This window comes from Nilaparvata lugens, chromosome 9 (genome assembly GCF_014356525.2).
Source record: "Nilaparvata lugens isolate BPH chromosome 9, ASM1435652v1, whole genome shotgun sequence".
Lineage (NCBI taxonomy): Eukaryota > Metazoa > Arthropoda > Insecta > Hemiptera > Delphacidae > Nilaparvata > Nilaparvata lugens.
Window position 1 is genome coordinate 24,406,853 of NC_052512.1, and position 22,304 is coordinate 24,429,156.

Here is a 22,304-nt window from a genome sequence, read left to right on the forward strand (position 1 = left end):
GTTCGGTCAATAATGATAAAAAACTTGATGTCTATATCAATATACATATATTATATAGTTAATGTATCAAGTAATCATATAATACAGTACCTATATCAATTTTTACAAAATATTAATATTTCTATTATCTAACAAATGACTATGATATTTTTAAATAATTGAATGACCGAAAAGAGTTCTTACACTTGTTACTAGAGGCTCGAATCGATGTCCGTTTGAGGGATTGTTCGACGAAAGCTTTTGAATGCTTCTATAAATGAATTTCAAATAAGTTCGTTGGCCACCGAAATTGACTCATTCCTTAGTCCTTTAGAGGATATAACAGGATAACATTGAAAGTGCACAAGAAAAAATTGATCAATTTATCAGCTGGATTATTAATCGACCGAGCGGAGTGAGGTCTAAGATTCAAGTCGACGGTTTGGCATTTCTCTTAATGTTTATATGTTTTTATGTTGCGCATTTACGGCGAAACGCGGTAATAGATTTTCATGAAATTTTACAGGTATGTTCCTTTTTAAATTGCGCGTCGACGTATATACAAGGTTTTTGGAAATTTTGCATTTCAAGGATAATATAAAAGGAAAAAGGAGCCTCCGTCATACACCAATATTACCGTAAAAATCAGACTATAGAATTATTCATCATAAATCAACTGTCTAGTGGACTATAATACCACCCGTTCAAAAACATCGAACATCTTGAAAATGTATCTTTCCATTAACGTTAGTAGACAGTTGACTATAATACTACCCGTTCAAAAACATCGAACATCTTGAAAATTGTATCTTTCCATCAACGTTGTAGACAGTGTTGCAGCCAGACCTGATAACAGTGCTCACACTCACATTCCGTGACGACACGTCACGGTACGATATAGGACAGAAAGCTCTATGTTTATTTAGGATTTTTTCTAGACATTTTTAATTGATAAATTATTTATTAATTTTTGAGAAAACATAACAACAGGTCAATGTAACTCACTGAGCGCGAGGTCTATTGTTTAAAGAACTACTAGTAGCATGCGATTACCATGATTTTTTCCCATGATATTGATAGGCCTAATAGCTCACGCTATTTGGTTATCACATAGACCTTTATGCGCCGAATAGAATGTTCTATTAATATTTGTTATGTGTCCTTTATGCGCCGACTCGTGATATCAGCTGATCAAGACATATATATTTACAATAATTTGATTGTATGATATGAGGTGTTGTGGTATTTCTCCATAATTGAAAGAATAAGATGTTGATATTGTCAATACCACTATATTTGTTCGAAATCAATTCAAATTTGAAGATGTGGCAGGTGTTGCCATGAATCCTGGTTCTGTAATTTGAATTGATTTTGAACAAATATAGTGGTATTGACAAAATCAATGTCTTATTCTCTCACATATTCAAAGCATTAACTTCAACTCACTTTCGTTAATGTCTGTCTGTGTTTAGTTGACCGAAGCGAAGCTGAGGTTTATTTTCGACTCGATTGGATTTTGTCTGTTTTTTTGTACCGCAGTTATTGTCCGATTTGGATAAAATTTGGTATAGGCTACAAGTACTTTGAAACAAGGCGCGTCGACGTTTATATAAGGTTTTCTTGAAATGCTGCATTTTAAGGATAATACAAAAGGAAAAAGAGTCTCCCTCGAAAGCCAATATTACCGTACAAATCGGACTATAGAATCATTCATCATAAATCAGCTGTCGAGTGGATTATTAATTACATGCAATTAATATCTCAATGTACCATAGTAAAAAATCAGCTTTTGTGTAAATTGCATGCAATGACGCATGTCTTTCTCTGCCTTCCAACTCGTGCTGACCTGTTGCCAGTGCTATGTCTTGAAGGAGATTAGCTTTTGATGTTAGCATTTTCTATACAACAATCACAACAGCCATTAGTCGTTTTCATACCGATATCTCGCCGACACTACAGGACAGGACATAATTTACTGTAATGGATAGTATGGAAAGAGGAGGCTGTGGTTTATAACTGCACAAGGTCTACTGTTCACAGAACTACTCGTATTATTGGTTAGTTTATTTCGAATTTTGATTCTCACTAATTGGCTTGAATATTCTCCTACACAACTTGAAAGGCTGTTGTCACGCTACTCTCTCACTTGTGAATAATTGAAATCTTCTACTTCATCCAATTTTTAGACAACACATTTTTTTGTTGTTGAAAAACGATGTAATTGCTATCACTTTACTTTCATTGGCTGTTTTCATGACGACACAATCGCCGCCACTCTCTAATTTGTTAGCTCTTAATTGGTTAAATTCTCCCTTTGACCGGTGCCATGACGATAGAATTTATGAGTAGTTTGTGATTGTATGATTAATCTCTGACTCAAATTCCATTTTCTGACAAGATACACACTACAAAATAGATAATAATATATATCTCAAAATTCTTGCTCCCTGACCATAGCCTGTGAGTTTGATTTCAAACTAAAAATCTTTATTGCTGGTGTTGTCTGTCCATATTTATATTTTTTTCTAATGGAATTTACACTATGGACAAAGATGTTGTGGAATTCCTCAATACGAATTGAGTGGAACTGAAAATATCGCTTATATTTCGTTTTTCCAAAGTTTGTATTCTATCTTGTACTGTCTGGGCCATATGCAGATGCTCGGTGTAAACTGCGTCTACAGTAAGCGTTTAAACTTGACGCCATTTGAATCACCAATCGGTATGATGAATAGAAACGAATTCAACGTTTAGTTTGAACGGCTTTATTGAAGCACAACTATGAGTTGGCTGACCTGATTCCTCATTATACAATCAGAATATTATGATTCAATTAGAATTCAGAAACAAAACGGAAACATTAATAATTATGGCATTGGGAATATGATGTTTGTTGAGTATTATTTATAAAGTTCAAAGACATATGGGAGAATATCTATTTTACAATATGGGAGAAGATCATTATGTTGACAATAACAAATTATTTTCCAAGCTTTTGAAAAACTTCTTTTTATTTTCATTGTTAACATTTAGAATTAGTTGTAAAGCCGTGTCCACACTGAACAAAAAATGTTCCACAAACATGTTTGTTGAAAAAGTTTGGGCAAAATTTATTATGTTTGACAAACAATGTTAGCCCGTGGACGCGTCACCTAACAAAATATTTGTAAGTGGGAAGAGCAGGTTTAATTTTTTGCAGCTGTTTTACAGCTGTCAACTCTGAAAGTGTTTGGAAAATAGTTATTTGTGCAACTAGTGCGCAAAGTGACAGTTTGCTGCATCGAAAGAAACGTTTACGCCCGAGCCGTAGGCGAGGGCGGAATGGTTTCTTGAGTGCAGCAAACGAACTTTGCGCACGTATTTCACATTAAATTTTTCCTACAGTTACCATTGAATATGAAAAGTGGGTAATTATGGGTAAAATTGCCTGAATAATGTAGTAGTGTTTGAATGGCGGGGGGCAGCTGTGTGGTGTGTGCTGTGGTGGCACTGTGCTGTCGTTGTCCTTGGTTATAATATCTACTTTGATAATTAGCGCGTTGTGCTTCGTTGCACCTCTGCTCACTATAGCAGCCACAACAGTCACTGTTACCAACTTCATTTTGATTTTGCTGCACTGGTGCTCCATATAACCTACTAACTATTTTGCGTTGTCATGCTGCAAATCTGGAGTACGCAGAGTACTCACTTTGCGCACTAGTGCGGAAAAGTGATTCTTTGCAGCCTGCAATCAGTGCACAAATGGTCACTTTTCAGGGTATCTGTAGGAAAACAGTATTTTTTTATTACTATTAAATTTTATAAAACTTTAAAGTGGAAAAGCACTCACATTCTTTGATGTGGCGACGCCCGTTTCGTGCTGGTATCGCACATTTTCAAGCCAAACAGGAACTGAAGTGTTTAAGGTTATGAGGGTGAAATTTGGTGGGGTGGAGGGGAGTTTTGGTGGTTAATGGAGGAGTATTTAAATGAGTTTGTCAAACAGGGTGTGGGAGGAAAAGTTGATTTGGTCATTTAGAATATTGTTTGGCTGTTGTTTGGTGTGTTTGTATATTTCAAACTGTTCTAGTACATTTAATTTTCTGTTTTTGTGGGGAATAGTGGAGTATTTCGAGGTTGTTGTCTATGTCAGAGTGTGTGTGGTCAGTGGAGATAATGTGTTCTGCAAAGGTGGAATGGGAGGACGGATGGGTAATGGCTCTTGTGTGTTCTTCGAATCTTATATTGAAATTTCTAGCTGTTTTACCTATGTAGAATTTGCAGCAATCTCTACAATTTAGCTTATAAATCCCTGGTCTATTGTATTGATTTTGAGAGGTGTTGTGTGGGGACAAGAGTTTTTCAGTGAGTTTTTTGTTCTGTATGCAACCTTGTATTTTATTTTCTTGAATGATGCTGCTATTTTGTAAGTTTTATTGTTGTGGTATGTGAGGGTGACAAATGCTGTATGATTATCAGTGTTGTATTTGTCAGTTTTGCGGATTGTTCTTGTTGTTTTTAATTTTTTGTAGTAGTTTATCAATCATTGAGGGTTTGTATCCATTTTGTTGTGCAATATATTTTATTGTTTGCAGTTCAGTGTTGTAATCTGTGGTTGTCATTGGGATATTTATTAATCTGTATAGCATGTGGTTGTAGGCTGCAAGTTTGTGTTGGATAGGGTGATTTGAAGTGCAATGGATTGTGGTGTCTCTGTATGTTTTGAATGATTGGTTCTGTTTTGTGATGGTGATATCCAGGAAATTTATGCTGTTGTTGGTTTCTAATTCAAGTGTGAACGTCATATTTGGGTGTATGCGGTTGAGGTGGGTGTGTAGTGTTTCAAGTTGTCGTTTGTTCCCCCTGTATAGTATTAATATGTCATCTACATATCGGAACCAAGTGAGTATTCTATTGGATTGGATGTGTGATTTGGGATCAAGTATTTTTTTGTTTGACAAACAATGATTGTCCAAACTTTTTAAAATGTTTGTCCCTGAGCTCCTCAACAAACATGTTTGCCGAACATTTGTTCAGTGTGGACACGGCGGGGAGCATTGATGCTATTTATGACGTCAAAAGGTAGGGCGCACACAGATCGTCATCGGACGGACGGCACGCATCGGACGGATCGGACGATTAGATTTGATGCATTGTTTTCAATTGAAGTGCGCATACTTAAACGATCCGCATCGGACGATTAGATTTGATGCATTGTTTTCAATTATCGCATCGTTTGATCCGCATCGTATAGGTATTCGCACTCAAATTGAAAACAATGCATCAAATCTAATCGTCCTATCCGTGCCGTCCGTCCGATGACGATCTGTGTGCGCGCGCCTAGCTTAAGGGCCGGTTTCCGAACTCGGAATTTTGCTAAGTTCTAGACTTTAAGCAGCTGGAGTCAGAAAAATGGCTTTCTGAAACGGGGCATAGTCGCAGTTTTTATGATAATCTTTATTTTATCATTTATATAAATTGGAAACGTTTTTCTTTGACAAAATGAACCATTCCTAAATAATTCAAAATAGCTGGAACTTTACACTATTTTCTGTTTATTTTATTTTGTGTTCAATTTTCTGGTTTTTCGAAATTTAATTTAAACGTGACTTTGACTATGATTACATCTACGCCCCGATTCGGAAAGCCAATTTTCTGACTCCAGCTGTTTAAAGTCTAGAACTTGGCTAAATCCCGAGCTCGGAAACCGGCCCTAAATAAATTGACTGTCTTGATTCTTTTTGCTGTCAACTATTATCTTGGAAATGAACGCAAAGTATGAAGACTTCACTATTTTGTGGATTATCATTTCAAATCATTCGATATAATATAATTATTATGACAACATTCTCTATTAGTATAAAAGTTGGGTTATGCTCAATACTGGCTCACTGCTCATCTTGTTGATAAGCTACGCATATTTGGACTGTAATTTTGTGATTATTTATAATAGTCAAGGTTTACATAGCCTCATTTGGACTTATTATCAAAATTAGGGAGAGAAACAGTTTTGGGTTTATCCTGTTGAATCATTAATTTGATTGTGATTGTGGAATGAAATAAATGAATAAATATTGCTAGTTCAAACGCCCAAAATTGGGCATTTACTTTTGAGCCAGTTTAAACGGTAATTACACGCTATAGATCTAATCAGCATACGGGTCCACAGTTTAAACCGAGCATCTGCATACGGGCCCTAAACACACAGTTGTTTGCTACTCTTCCATGTCCTACTACTCCTCCTTCTCCTTCTTCTCCTCCTCCTCGTTCAACTCTTCCTCCCAATTATCATCATCACATTCTTATCTTCCTACTTCTCATCCTCCTTTTATCTTCTCCTGTGTTCTACTTTTTCCTAATTTTCGAAATTCATGTGACATAGGAATTTTCCACATCTGTTTCAGGTTTGGACAAGATAGATAAACTATGTGATACAAGGCAATGACAACAGTCTTGACAATACCAGAATGACGAGGATTGGCGAGCACAAACTTGTATCAACAAAAACATCAAGAAGCAAAAGCCTCAGCTGGTACTACAAAAACACTTCAGATACTTTGGTATCCACCAGATCGGACCGTTTGGTATCCACTAGATCGGACACTCTTGTATCTAGCAGATGGTCGTCATCAGAACGGCCTTTATTCGTGAGAACAGTCTGGTCTGGAGGAATCCGTCATGCTATCCTTTCACTAGATGACCCATTGTTGGGTCAGACAGCTTCAGGCACCATCAGGCACCATCAGACATCAGATAACTTCAGACACCTTCAGACACAATCAGGCATCATCAGACATCATCAGACTTTATCCTCCAGACACCATCAGACATCCTTCAACAGGAACTTATCCTCAGCCTACACTACTGCATCTGAAGATATGGAAACATTGTCAACATCTTCAGGAACCCATGAAGAAGATCCAAAAAGTGGTTGTGATAGTTGGGAAGAAGCAAATCTCCACCAACAAAGAAGGAGGAACAAGCAGAAGGTGAAGAAGAAAAAGAAGTATGGGTGTTCACATCCTATGGACAACAACCCAGAATCAGATGACCTAAAAAAAGTTTCCACTTTTGATGACAGCACATTTCCAGAGACTAGGTTTATGCTGGGTGAAGAATCAAGGAATGCCCTGTCAGAACGTGTACTTCAATGGCTAGATCTAGCCAATAAAGCAGCTAAATCTGGAGGAAACTCCTCAGGGAAATCAAGAATTTTGGCAAAACGCATCAACACAGCACTGCCAGGTGCATACTACCTGGAGCCTCCCAACTATCAACCACCTGGCAATCATTTAAAGAAGATTACCAAACGATGTATGGAGGATTATGCAGCACCAACAGAAACTGAAATGGATCTACATAGATCATCAACATCATCATCTTCACCTAGAAGGTTTTCTCTCCAAGGATCAACACATCCTCCGAGCATAGATCACCAAAGATCTTCACCTAGAAGATCATCTCTCCAAGCAACAACAACATCTTCACATCCAAACTGCATCAGGAAGGGTTTTGATGCATATTCTGTGGAGATGTCAAGGATAAATCCTCAAAGATGTACAGCATCTGCACATCCTCTTAGGAAGTCATTTGATCAAAGTTCTGTAGAGTTCTTCAGACACCAGTCAAACTCCTCAACTCCCAGTTACCCAGAAGAAACTGATGTTGCAGCAAAAACAACACAACATAGAACAAGTGAACCTAGACCGGCAACTGTCCACAACAGATGTTACCTAAACTGCACGGAGACTGATGATACACCAAAAACATCACACCATAGAACTATAGCACCTAGAGTGGGCAATGCTTGGACTAGGACCATGTCTGAAATGCCATCCAGGCCACAGTTGCATATATTCATGCCACATCTACCACCACATGCTAGAGTAGCATCTTTTGATGGGTCTGACTGTTTGTCAAATAGTGGTTGTGAGCAGGCAGTAGCTGATGGTTGATAACTAATAATTGAAATATGGTATAATATATTTATTGAATTTTTGCATTATTTTAGATTTTTTCTGTATTAATTATAACTTTGAATGTAATTCAATATATAATATAGATTTGTTTTAAGCAGCTTAATTGCTTCCACCACCTACTTATCATTTGGAACAAAAACGTTTTTAGCATCTCTAGAATTTCATGCTCTCTGGTAAAAATTGATTTAACTACAACTTGTTAAAATATATTAGTAACTATATGTTGGATGGAGATTATTGTAAATTTAAACCAATAGAAAATATAAATTGTACCTCTTCTTTTGACATGAAGAACTCACGTATTGGTGAATCCACGATTGTGATAGAATTGATATTCAAAATAACACTATTTTGCAGTTGATGGAATAAGTTGAATTTACTTTCAAGCCTTTAAATATAAAACTTTTCTATAGTAAGATTCACTATCATAACAAATAAGATTATTTTAGCTATTACTTGAGTTGGGATTCTCTTTAATATCTGTATTTTATGTATAGGCTTTTTGTAAATAAACTCCTTTGAGTGTAAATCATGATGATGATTATTATTATTCCTCAAGATTCTGATGCTTCTCATTCAATCAAATGAATCTCACTTTAGAATGGTATGGTTGAAATTTTCAAAAACTGATTTATTAAAAGTGAATTATCCTACATTTGAGAAAATCGTAATTTGTTACTGGCAACATAATTTGTCTAGTGAAGTAAACACTTCCTACAACAAGACGAATCAAAAAAATGATAACAACAACAAGAACAACCTCAATAACTAGGACAGAAAGGATCAATAGACCGACTTGACATTATAACAATGTAGAATAGTGGCCTTATAAAGTTGTCACACGCATATAGTGAGAACCACTTGAAACTGTCAGCATTGATTGAATGAGAAGCAATCATTTTATCCATAATAAGTGCTGACAGTCCAAAGAGAACCACACTCTAGCATGTCTCTCGGACCTTATGAATGAAACTTGCCACTAATAAAATCAATCATATAACATAGTAGGTTCTACTTTAAACTGTCAGCATTAAATAAATAAATAAATATGATTTTATTGCCGTTAAATTCTTAGAACAATAGGCAAAGTCAAATATTGATTATAGTAAGACAAAAGATAAAAATCAAATTTTACAGCAATTGTACATACAAAATTACATTACTGAGTCTTAAAATAATACAGTACCTAAGTAAACTGTAAGTCAATTGGATTTTACAAATACATTAACAATATTCATTTGAATGTACAAAACATATTCCTTACAGCACAACTTGAGCCTTTAGAACAATATATAAATACAAATAGAAACCTCTTAACTCTAAGCAACAATTATTTCACTCTCAAAGAACTCTTCAACACTATAAAAAGGATTTATCACAAGCCAATTCATTTGTTAAATGGGAAGCGTTAATGTAATTCATAACCAATGATGACACTTCAAAGTGAATGTCACAACACAGTAAAGAACAGTTTTATGAATGGCATATACAGTAGCATATACTTTATCTTGACAGGTATGATCAAATCTTATTCTTCATGTTCCTGAAAAAAATGTATTCTTTAGTGTGGGAAAGCTCTAGTTTCTAGAGTTTAGATTAGATTTTTTTATTTATTACAATACATGCTGGTGCTTACTCTATCGCCTGTATGTTCAATATCAGATCAATCCATGTTCAACTTAAATTAAGATTAAATCAAGCTATGGTTGCATTTTTCATAATGTGCTACAATTGAATCAGCTGATTGTTTCAACTCGTTGGCCCGGTTGCACAAAAACCGGTGAAATTTTACCGTGATTAATTTCACGAGAACCACGTGGAATTAATGATTAAAACTTGATCGTCTTTCGTGCAAGAGGCACAAAATGTAACTAAACTGCATCTGTGCAAACGATTCAGCATAAATCACAATACAATAAAAAAACTTGACTATTCAATGGATTTCAACAATCAAGGGTTTCTTTGATGGCGGTGCTGAAAATTTTATTGTAGTACAGTTTGTGTGATATATTGTTAATACAAGTTATGTTATATTCATGCTGTTTGTAAGTATTTCTTTTTCCAAATAAATAAATTTTAAAACATAGTTTTACAAATTGTGAACTGAAGAATTATTTAACAATTTGAAGATGAAATGCAATCTGAAACTTTAAACTTCAGTAAGTTTATTCTTGCTTTAATCATATTAGTTTTAAAATAAGAACATACAAAAAATTACATGCTCTGAAGAATTTTATTCTCTCTCTAATGATGTATAGTACGTAAATTTTCGTCCATATACAGAGTATCCCAAAATTAAAGTGCCATATTTCGGGAATAGGTTCTATGGGTCAAAACAAAGTAGCATGTATCTCTGTTATGCTTTGTCCGATTCTCTTTTTTTGGTGTTGACTGATTGTAAATAAAATTTCCTAAAAAAATTTGTTCCTAGTAAATTTCTCTATCTATCACCGTTCTCTCGAAATTTTGGATTGAAAGTTTAAAATGGCCGCCATTTTGACTTTTCGAATTGGACAAAGTTGAATATTTTTTCTACAGTTCATCCATCTTATTTGAACATACCTACCGATTTTTATAGCGATCGGTTGGGAAACTTTGAAAATAAAAATTATTTTGTAAAAAATACAAAATGGCGAATATCTTAAAACGAAGCGTTTTAGGAAAAAAATATTCTACATTTTCTCTTTGTTTTGACCCGTAGAACCTATTCCTGAAGTTTGGCACTTTAATTTTGGGACACTCAGTATAACGGCGCTACACATTTCTAAAGATTACATTGCCCATATGATGGGAGATCAATCGAATATGGCCGACTGCTAACACGCACTTTTAAGATTTAAGATAGTTTGATATTATTGTCTTGTAACTACACAAATCAGCGGATTTTTAAAATATTATAACCATCCATTCTTGGTAAGGGATATCCAAGAAAAAACCTCAAAACACTCTACTAGAAACAGTAAAAGATACAGGTGAACCCTTGATTTCTAATTGTATAAATATTGGAAACAGTTCCTACCTTGTAAGTGGGTGACGGAACATCCCTAGCTTGGAAGCGGGAACGCAAAGGAGGGTCCAAGGGGTTTCCGTGATAATTGGGAACGGGCAAACCCAAAGCGATCACTCTGAACTCATCACTGGCCCGAACTAACTGCCAACGATCTAGCTCTTCTTGTCCATGCTCCTGAAAACAACATATTTTATTCAATAAAGCCAATTTTTTTAATGATAGCACAGCCAACACTAATAAATGTCACACACAAAGAGTTGGCAACTTAGATCTAAAATCAGCTGTCAGCTGCGGCATGCAACTCAATGCATTTCATTCTATCTTGGAGGCAGCATGTGAGTGGAAGAAAAGATGGTAAATTTAGACAGGTATGGTAGGATTGAAAGTGCGAAAGAGCGCGTGAGCGATGCTTTGAAATATTAAATTTATTATTTAGAAGAAATAATTCAGGAGTTGCCAGACGGATCTATTTGGAAGTAAAACACAATTATAAGTCATTGTGTAAGAATAAAAGGAAACAGTATTATCAGGATGCAGCGATCAAATTAGCTAATGTAAGAGACTCCAAAAATTTTTGGAGACGGTAGGCTGGTTTATGAAGTCGAAAAGGTTATCAAGTAGTTCTATAACCCCGGAACAGTGGAGTAGATTTTTTGAGCGACAGTTTACCTCGGAGTTAAGGAGAGATATTGACATGCATGTGGGGCCTATTAATAGGATCGAGATTCTAGATGCAGTGATAAATATGAATGAGTTGAAACAAGCATTGCTGAGGAGAAAGGATGGAAAAGTCCCTGGAATAGATGGGATACCGATAGAATTCTTTAAGAAAGCTCCAGAGTAATTGCTGAATACCGTCTTATCATTGTTCATGCATTTCAGAGCACAGACATACCCAGATGTTTTAGGGAAACGTTCATTTTTCCAATATTTAAGAAAGGAGACGTATCAAATGTGGAAAACTATAGAGGGATTTCTTTTGTTAATTCCTTCGCTAAATGGTTTGCTGGGGTACTGCTTGGAAGGCTAGAAGAATGGGTGAACGTTAATAATATATTATGCGAATATCAGGCAGGCTTTAGAAAAGGATATTCCACGTTCGACAACATTTTTAACCTAGTTAGTATAATTAATATGAAAATAAGGGGAAGAGGGAAAAAATGTATTGTTTTTTGTCGATTTGAAAACCGCCTATGATAAAGTAGATAGACTAACGCTAATTCATAAACTGTACGCAATAGGGCTGTCAGACCAGTTTGTCAAAATTATTTCTAGTTTGTACACGGACACAACGGCTAGTATTTGGTGTAAGGATAGAATGTCACAGTTTTTGAAGACTACCTGTGGATTGAAACAGGGTTGTTTGCTATCGCCATTGCTCTTCTCACTGTTTATTAATGATTTGTGTGACAGTTTGAGAGAAGGAATCTGGTTAGATGAGTTAAATGTAAAAGTTCTTATGTATGTAGATGATTTAGTACTATTAGCTTCCTCGCCAAAGGCATTGCAGAGAATGATTGATGATATTCAAGGGTATTGTGAGAAGTGGGGTTTAGTGATAAATAGAGATAAATCTGAAATAGTTGTGTTTAGGAAGGGCGGACGTATAGCGGAGCATGAGAATTGGTATCTAGCGGCTGAAGAGGTAGAAGTGGTCAACAGTTATAAATATTTAGGCGTCATATTAACATCCAAATTATACTTTGCCAAGCATGTCAAAGAACGAACTTCTCTTGCCAAGTTTGGAATAAATGGAGTAAGAAAAGATTTTATTGTTCGAAATGACATTGATATGAATGTGAAGTGGAGGGTGTATGGGGCGGTGATGAGAACAGTGGCAACATATGGAGCACAGGTTTGGGGTTATAAGAGCTACGACATGCTAGAGACTTTGCAACGATTTTTTGCTAAAAAACTTTTAATGCTGCCACAGACAACACCTAATTATGTTCTGCACCTGGAACTTGGTACTGAGCATGCGTTTCTGTTCGTTTTAAAATTACATGTGAAGTATGTGTTCAGAGTTATGAGACTACCCAGGGGAAGACTGTCTAGAGAGTCAGCAGAAAAGGTATTAGGAAGGAAGAGTTTTTGGTGTAGAGAGTGGATGAGATGGGACGAGGAATCGGACTTTAACCTTGTGAGATGTTTGACTGAATGGAGAAATGATTTCATGTCCATGTACGAGGAAATGAAAGAGAAAATTAGAGTTGAATGGGTAAGGAGAGCTAATGAAGCAGAATTCCATCCACTGTATAAACAGTTGGAACAGGGGAGTGATGTTAGATCTTATCTAAACTCGGGCTACGATAGAAAAAAGATAAGTTTGATTCTTAAAGCCAGAGGTTCACTATTCTATCTCAACTTTGCGCATGGAAGAGAGGAGAGACAGTGGTTATGTTCCTTATGCAATTTGGCCGAGAAAGAGGACATGCTTCATTTTATGGTGGTTTGTCCGATATTTGCGGGTTTGCGAAGAGCATGGCTTGGGAAATGTAGACTCTCCGAGGTTGAGGTAGTCGAATGGCTGAACGGGAAGGGATCGGATGATTAGACGGCATTTCTGATGGCGGCTTTGAATTTAAGGAATGATATGATAAGGGAATTCAATTACTAGGATATGACCGACTCCTGGCAGACAACTTCAAAGGTTATGCCAGTCATCAACCTAATAATATCAAATATAATTTGATTTATTGTGTAATAAATTCTATTATTGTATTGCTTATTATAATTTTGTCAATAATGGTTGTTCTACTACTTCTATCTTGGACTATCCGCTCGCTTTTCGGGCTGACAAGTTGACTAAATATACATTTGCAGCTTTGTTATTCTCCCAAACAAGTGCGTTATTGGAAATGGATGAGGTGATAGTGAATAGAAAAACATTATCTCAGATGAATAATTCAGAATCTTTGACCAGCATTTCAAGTTATCAAGTGATGTAGATTAGGCGTGATGATGAATATCACAAACCGACAAAATCACCTTTATTATATTATCTTAATAAGCGAGCAATTTCTGAATGTACGCAGCTGTAAGGCGAAATTTCCAATAATATTATAATTCTTTAGAGTACTGGGGTCGAATAGGATTCCATCACCAACATTGAGAAAACATCAAAATAAACACATAATCTGCTCCAATTTTCTATAATATTCATTCACATTACACAATACCAGTAATCGCAAATAATAATAATAATAATAATAATAATAATAATAATAATCGCAAGTAAATAGTGTAATGTATTGCTTATACACAGAATCTATACCAGTACTGCAGTAATTCATGAGTAATACTTTTCTTTTGAATTCTCCATCTCTTTGCCTTTTTTATTTTAGAGCGAAAGCTGGGTTCCCCACATATTATAGATTAGAAATAATGCAATATTACAGTACTGATCATATTATTGGATCATTTAACAGTTACATAGTAGTTTGTGAAAAACTTCACAGCATTTGTAAGTACAATTACTTGGAGTATTTTTTGGGAAAGTTGGATATATTATGGCTGGTTGAAATACTTTTCAAGGAATTCTTTGATACTAGTAGTTCTGTGAACAGTAGACCTCGCGCTCAGTAAGTTACACTGACCTGTTGTTATTTTCTCAAGAATTAAATAATTTATCAATTTAAAATGTCTGGAAAAAATCCTAAATAAACATACAGCTTTCTGTCCTATCGTACTGTGACGTATAGTCCCGGAATGTGAGTGTGACCGCTGTTATCAGGTCTGTCTGCCGCCGATATGCCAATCCAATCAACCCATCAGAGAACATTCTGTGTTGTGTTGGCGAAAAATCGCTGTGTTTGAAATTAACAAAATAAACTACCATAATGCTGATTTCTACAAACTTCATTTCTCACTTTTCATGATTTTAGAAATCAATTTTTTTCAATAATATTTGTTGCAATTTTAATCATCAAATCAAAAAAGAAAAATGTAAAAAAAATGTTTTCTTTCAATAACTCCAAACTAGAATCATGGTCTCTGGTTATGGAAAGACAAAGTTAGTAGACAATTGTCTACTAACGTTGATGAAAAGATACATTTTCAATATGTCCGATGTTTTTGAACGGGTAGTATTATTGACCGAGCGAAGTGAGGTCTAAGATTCAAGTCGACGGTTTTGCATTTCTCTTTATGTTTTTATGTTTATATTTATGTTCCGCATTTACGGCGAAACGCGGCAATAGATTTTCATGAAATTTTACAGGTATGTTCAAAACCCTTATATATACGTCGACGCGAAATTCGAAAAGAAACCTGTCAAATTTCATTTTCAAAGATCTATTGCTGCGTTTGGCTGTAAATGCGCAATAAATAAACATTTAAACATAAAGAGAAATGCAAAACCATCGACTTGAATCTTAGACCTCACTTCGCTCGGTCAATATGGTTGATAGGTTGTGATTTTGATTAGACCTGTACCAAATTTATTTTATCAAATGGAAATCAATACAATGGATGAATACAATGTATGATTTATGAATAATAGATGAAGATGAGTACCTAATAAATACACATAATTACCACTTTCCCACTTTGTTATTTGCTCAATTTACAGGGTAATTTTCTTGACTACAGTAAGTTTCACTGCAGTTGTGAGCTATGGTTGAATGAGAAGCACTCATGTAATTCATAAGGAATGCAGACAGTGAAGTGAATTTCTCTATAGATAACATTTTCCATCAACTAAGTAAATGAAAGATTGCATTGCATCTATTCGAATGTTAAAGGATATATCTAAAATTAAGATTGAAAGAAGTTTTGGGTGAATGCCTGTTGTTTACACCTGCATTGTATCCTATTGTCTATGAATAAATAAATAAAACTTATTGAACTAAAATCCAAATTAAATACTGTCAACAAGTAATAATACTTCTGCTACTGCAGATATTGACAACAGGGAGAACAGATAGAAGCAAATACAAAGAGAGCTACAATTCAAAAATTATTTGTCAGCCCGAGAATCCAGTCCGGAACCTATAAAATGTAGTAAGAAGCGCTCATTGAAATAAATGTGCAGCGCAAATCCGATTATGTATGTGTACTCAACTTATAATGGCCGGGACACATATAACCGCACCGAGCCCGCGCCGACATACGGCCGAGTGTCGGATGTACTATGGCGAGAGAGAAAAGAAAGACTTTCAAACGTGTAGGGACACTACCGCACCGCACCAGCACCATCACCGAGTTTGTTGCCCGAGCCGTGTCCGGGCCGTCACCGACTAGTTCAGTTTACTTTTTGACAGTGGCGGTGCGGCCTCGTTCAACATAGAGAGTGGAAAACTTATTGAAGAGATACGAAATTTTCCAGTTTTGTACGATCAAAGTGATGAGAAATATGTTTGAACGGAAAAATAAGTTAAACCAAAAGTAAAAGTAGAACCAAATAAGTTGAGCCAAGGGTATAATAGATATAATAAAATAAACTACAAAAAGTATAAAAGAAGGAACTCGTGAATTTGTCTTGAATTTTAAATTTAAAACTAATTATGTGTAGATGCAGAAGGCAAACTATAACAATTTTATTGCTGATATATATTTCCGATACATGATATTATTATGCATCGAAATATAGGCTATACCATGTGACGTTATTTTTGGCGTCGCATGTGCCCTGCTGGCAGCAGTCGGTAGAGCATAAGATTTTTGAATAATATTATTATTTTTACGACTCCTGAAAGAGAAATACCACAAATTTCTTACCAGCTCTTCAAGGAGCTCAAATAATTCTCTGCTTTCAACGGCTGCAAACGTCGGCTGCTTTAAAAATTTAGTCCTTATGACTGATTTGGTCGACTCCACAATAATATAGATGCAGAAGATGTAGATAAATATAAGGGTTCTGATTTTTGTACTAGACAATATGGTATCGACATCAATGCCACTCGCCACCATCTGACAAAGGGGTCAGCAGTGTGAGATGATACAGAGCGGAATCAAAGGCGACACTCTATCAGAATACCTTATAGATTCTATTAATTTATATTGCTGCTGCAACTCAATACTATGACCCTTGTGTCCTTCTTCCAAATCGGATGCGATGATTCTGAATAATTTAATAAAATCTTGAGAACGTAATATTTCTAAAGATTTAATAATCAATGCTGTATATCGCCGATTTATCGCTGTAATCGACCGATTACTAAGGTCGCCGACTAGCTAATGTCAAAGAACCTAACCTCAAATATTATATATATATATATATATATATATATATATATTATATATATATATATATTATTGAATAAATTGCAACCAGACTTTTATTTTCATTTGGTTGTTAATAATCATAGCCTTGAGAGCCGTTATTATCTAATCTCTAGACCATTGACACCGTAACTGGTGATAACAATTTCCAGCTTCTTGTGCTGAGACCTATCAATTTCTTTCAATAATAGTTTTTGGGGAATACCCAAATTATATTGTTACAACCAGCACTATGATTTTCATCTTCTGTATCTACAGATAATTAGTTTAAAATTGAAAATATAAATTTAAATCGGATGTAAGAAGCTTTTAATAGTTTTATATTATTAACAATGGTTTAATACATTCAGAAATCAGACTACAGTAGCACTACAAAACTGAGACACTGCTGCCGCTCGGCTGTTGCACGGATACGTGTGTTCTCCTACCACCATCACTGTGTCGCAGGCATAGCTCGGCCCTACGTCGGCGCGGGCACTGTGCGGTTATATGTGTTCCGGCCTTTAGTCTACCAGCTATATAACAGTTCAAGTGAAGACTCTACAGCCGGCCATTAGTGATGTACAAACCATATGTTTAATAATTATAAAAAGATTATTGAAAGTTTTCTAATATAAGGCTAGTCACTAACGGGTAGAAAATGCATGATAAACCTGCATGACATGTTTACATAAACACATACCGTACACATCATGTTCATCATCAGTGTCAGATTTCGCACTATGCATTGTGTTCTTGTCCCAACTTGTCGCGTTAGTGCGCAAGTCACTTTGTCATCGGTCCACTTTCACTGTGTTTTCTGCAGTTCACGGATTACATCAGTTTTGTCATGCTACATTTGTACATTAATTTTATTGTACATTTTGGTATTATTTAATATTATTTTGGAGTATTTCCTACCGTGTCTAGACGTTTTTTACGCATATCTTTTTCATCGACGTGGCTATACCTGGCTATATCGTGGCTAACATCGACGTGCTGTTTCCTTCTACACACAGCAATGGCGTAACAGTTCACATCAGCTTTTTTCCGTTCTTCAATTTTCGTCGCTTTCAATTCAAAATTTTCAATTCTCAAGTTTTAAATTCATGTTTATTCAACGTAGAATGTTTCTTCCAGTGCTTCGATAAAGTTTCAGTATTTTCGGTTCGTTAGTTTGTGAAATATCTTCAATCATCAGTATTTGGTATGTTCCAACACGTTTCATTCGTCACGAGTGCTTCGAATTTTTATCTTCAATTTAAATTTATTCACTTCTCAGTGTGAGAACTCAAATCATTTTCATATTACTGATTATGAAAATCAAGTTTCCAGAACATTCAACATTCAGCAACAAGTTATATGATTGAACTGAACATTCATTTGCGGTAGGCATTTTTGTGGTAGGCCTTGAGGCCCAATTTCGCATTCATTCGTTTCATTGAAGTAATTCTGGTCTCGCGGGACATTATTACTGGTGTGTTGCTTGCATTCCAAGATCACACTCTCATCATTTCACGGTGCAGTCAGACGTTCTGCTCTGTATCCGTTTTTGTTAGGTTAGTCAGCTAGCTACCTAATCATTCATTGCTAGATCGAAGTATTAGCAATTTTCATGTCTACCCCGTAGATGGTGTATCAGTTTCAATCAGTTCTTTTAGTGATCTACGAACATTTGTTACATTTCATTCACCATGCCAAGCATTTGGATGGTTGTCTATTCAGACATTCACTTAGCATCAGTGTTGTGAATTTTGGCCGTCGCCAACTCAATTAACTTTGCATTTCATTCACCGTGCCTAACTTTTGGACGGTTCATTCAATTCAAATTCAGTGAATCTTCAGCTACGTTACTTTCAAGTTTATGTGTTGCATATCTCAACTGTGTCACACCGTCATTGTGTCAGTCTTGCCCGTATTGCACTGACAATAGTTAACCTGACATTACCCACTCATCGCTGTGTCGCCGCCGTTCCTGTGTCGTCACCACTGAGCCATCGCTGTTGGCTATCCTGATTCGTCACCATTCCAGTCCGGAGTCTGTCGCTCGGATTGATTCTTGTCCTGCTTGCGGGTCATCCAAGTCGCCGCTCTTCATGGCTCGCCGTCCAGTCCAGCTCCGGTAGCTCGCTCTGGTCCGCTCCATTTCGTGGGTCCATCCAGGTCTCCACCATCGTCCGGTATCATCGAGGGGGTCTCGATGTACTGCCCATCCAATTCAAGATTGGATCTCATGCTCTTCATGCATTTGATAAGTATTCTGTATCAATTTTGAATCATTATCAGCATTTTTCATTATTTGTTCAATTGCCTTGTTTGTTTAATTATTATTTGACCTTTTCAGGGTTTACTTGGAATTATTTATTCTAAAGTCGCGATTCCCATTTGTAGACACAACTTTTTACCAATATTTTTGGAAGTATTGCAAGTATTTGTATTTTACATTTTTTATATTGACTTATTTAAATATCGATCAACTTCAATTAATTTTTTGTGACTTATTATTCATATTTGACTTATTATATCAAGCATTAAGTTAGTCTAAGCCATTGTCAATTACGTTCTTAAATACAGTGTCTGTTTCATTTCACTGTACTACCTATTTTATATTGTCTTTAAAATTATTAATTACATTGAATATATGCTTTTCAATTGACGTTCAACTCATGATTATTTAGTGTATCTAATAAAACCTATCCAGAACTACAAAGGTTTACATTATGTCCTGAAAGCATTCGTTTTTTTGTTACCTTTAGTATTTACATTTCAATTGTTCTGTTTTGGCAGTTTACACCTTTACCTTTTGTACTTTTTGAGATTACTCATTGACCTGACTTTTCTCTATTACTTATTGCCATTTGAAAGTTTATTTTCTCTTTGAATTTATTCATTAACTCATTACGGAGCATTACATATAGTAGTTTTGTACTGTTCATTAGTCACAAATTGTTTTGTTTACTAGGAATTTGGTCTATACCTAAATTAAATTTTCCTGTTATCAAGTCAGCATTTATCAATTGACAATCTCATTTTTACTGTTTCAATTTTTTACTATGTCATTTTTATTTCTCGTCAGTCAACTGCCCTGTGTGGCATTTCCTAAATCTAAGACAATATGTCACGTTTCTCAAAGTATACAATAAATCTATTGAACTGTTTTACTTAAACCTTACTTTTATTTGGCGTCTTTCCCAGCTACCAGTTTTATTATAAATTATCATTCATTTTTTAGCATGTTGGATTTGTGCAGTAGTACAATAAATATACAATTCATACATCTTAACATTTTATTTACAAAAGCATTTCTTACAGTCCACTATTATTTCATTCAGTGGCACAGATCACACATGTTAAAATGGTCCTCCTTCGGCCAGATCAAGGCCAGTGACCTGGGACAACTCATTATCTAATGACCCCTGGTCAACTCAAACTTTTTTAAATTTGTAAAAAAAAAATCATCCTGATCTTTAACATTGACGCCTTAGTTTAGGGTCCAATTTTTGACATTAACTATTGTATTAGCATTGTTTGTATTAATAGATTCTCATTCATTTTCAAGGTTAACTGGACCCCAGACAAGCACGCTGCGCTCGTGTTGGTACCAGTTTCTCAAGACCTGAATCATTGTAAGCTGCCACACTGCATCCTGTGCACAAGTTGCTCGAGCGCCACCATTATCACTTGCTTGGTGTCACATCACTCAGTTCATTTGGCTCTCCACACAAGCCTTGGTGACACATCTTCTTGCAAACGTTTGCGCTTTAAACGTGGGCACACGCACAACTACAGTTGGCAGCATTTTAGGGTCGCAAGTATTCTAATTTTAAGTTGTAGTAATCTTTGTAATCATGGCTACTGAAGTTCTTCCAACTGATATCTCGGCGCTAATAGCAAAGAGAAAAAATCTGTTTGATCACCTACAGTGGCTCATTGATCAGTTTAATTTTGAAACGCCTAGAAATCAGCTAGAATATCATGAATTAATCACTGTCAAAGAGGAAATTGATACCCTTCGACACGCCTATGTTAATATCAAGGATAGCTTAGACGAAGGGGATCCCAATGGAGACAAAACTATTCATTATGAAATTTCAAAAAATTTTATTAACATTACTTCTAGAATCAAGGCCAATCTGGCAGCCTTTGAAGAGGCCAATAGGGTTCTCGTTGAACCTGCATTAGTGCATGCCCCCACTCCACGACCTATTCAATTTTCACAAGGTTTCAAATTACCAGAAATACCATTACCTCGTTTTAATGGTGATTTTGAAAATTGGTTGAATTTTCGTTCTGCATTTACTAGTATTATAGTTGATAATGATTCAGTTGATAACAGTGCAAAGTTTCAATATCTCAAACAGGTATTATCCGGCGAAGCGTTGAATAGAATCGCCAATGCACCACCAGGTGATTTCACTTTAGCTTGGAATTTGTTGAAAACCAGGTACGACAATCCAATACTTATTGCTGATCGACATGTTTCGGCAATCTTGAACCCACCGCAACTCAATTCAAAATCAGCACAATCTTGGCGCAGTCTTATTGACCATCAAAAAACAAACATTTTTGCTTTAGAAGCACTTGATTTAGGTATAGATGTTAAAGACCTTCTGTTCATGTATGTCACTGTGTCTCGTTTTGATATTGCTACCCTACGTGATTGGGAGCGATACAACTCTACTATGGATGATGTTTCTATTGACAATCTCTGGAACTTTATGGAGTCCCAACATAAAGTGTCACAAGCTGTGTCACTTAATTTGAATCACTCAGCTCAGGTCAATCCTAGGGCTAACCAGCAGCAGCCCAGCAGATCGGCAGCTCTTTCTTTCAACTCTAACAATCGTAGTATTGGAACATCCAATTCATCATTCAACAACAGTCGCAGTACTGCTACACCCAATTCGGTATTTCAACGTCCCAATGCTTGCTTGTATTGTAACAACTCAGCACATTCTGTCTTCACTTGTTCTCAGCTGTCAAATCTACAGCCACAAGCTCGTGTTGACGCAGTACGCAAAAAGCACTTGTGCTTCAATTGTCTCCGCCCATTTTCAACAGGACACCAATGCTTTGGTGCATGTAAGCAGTGTGGCAAGGCACATCATTCCATTTTGCACGGTGCATCATTTCAATTTACGTCATCTGGCTCTAAG

At 35.9% G+C, this 22,304-nt stretch overlaps 1 protein-coding gene across 1 annotated transcript in view; it reads right to left on the reverse strand.

The window, feature by feature from the left end:
- The window catches only part of LOC111056253 (von Willebrand factor A domain-containing protein 8-like), a 139,032-nt gene that overhangs the window by 98,918 nt on the left and 17,810 nt on the right, over positions 1-22,304 (reverse strand). Inside the window, exon 5 of the mRNA XM_039435671.1 lies at positions 10,957-11,121. Within this exon, the coding sequence (XP_039291605.1) occupies positions 10,957-11,121 (165 nt within the window). The remainder of the gene's footprint in view (positions 1-10,956; positions 11,122-22,304) is intronic.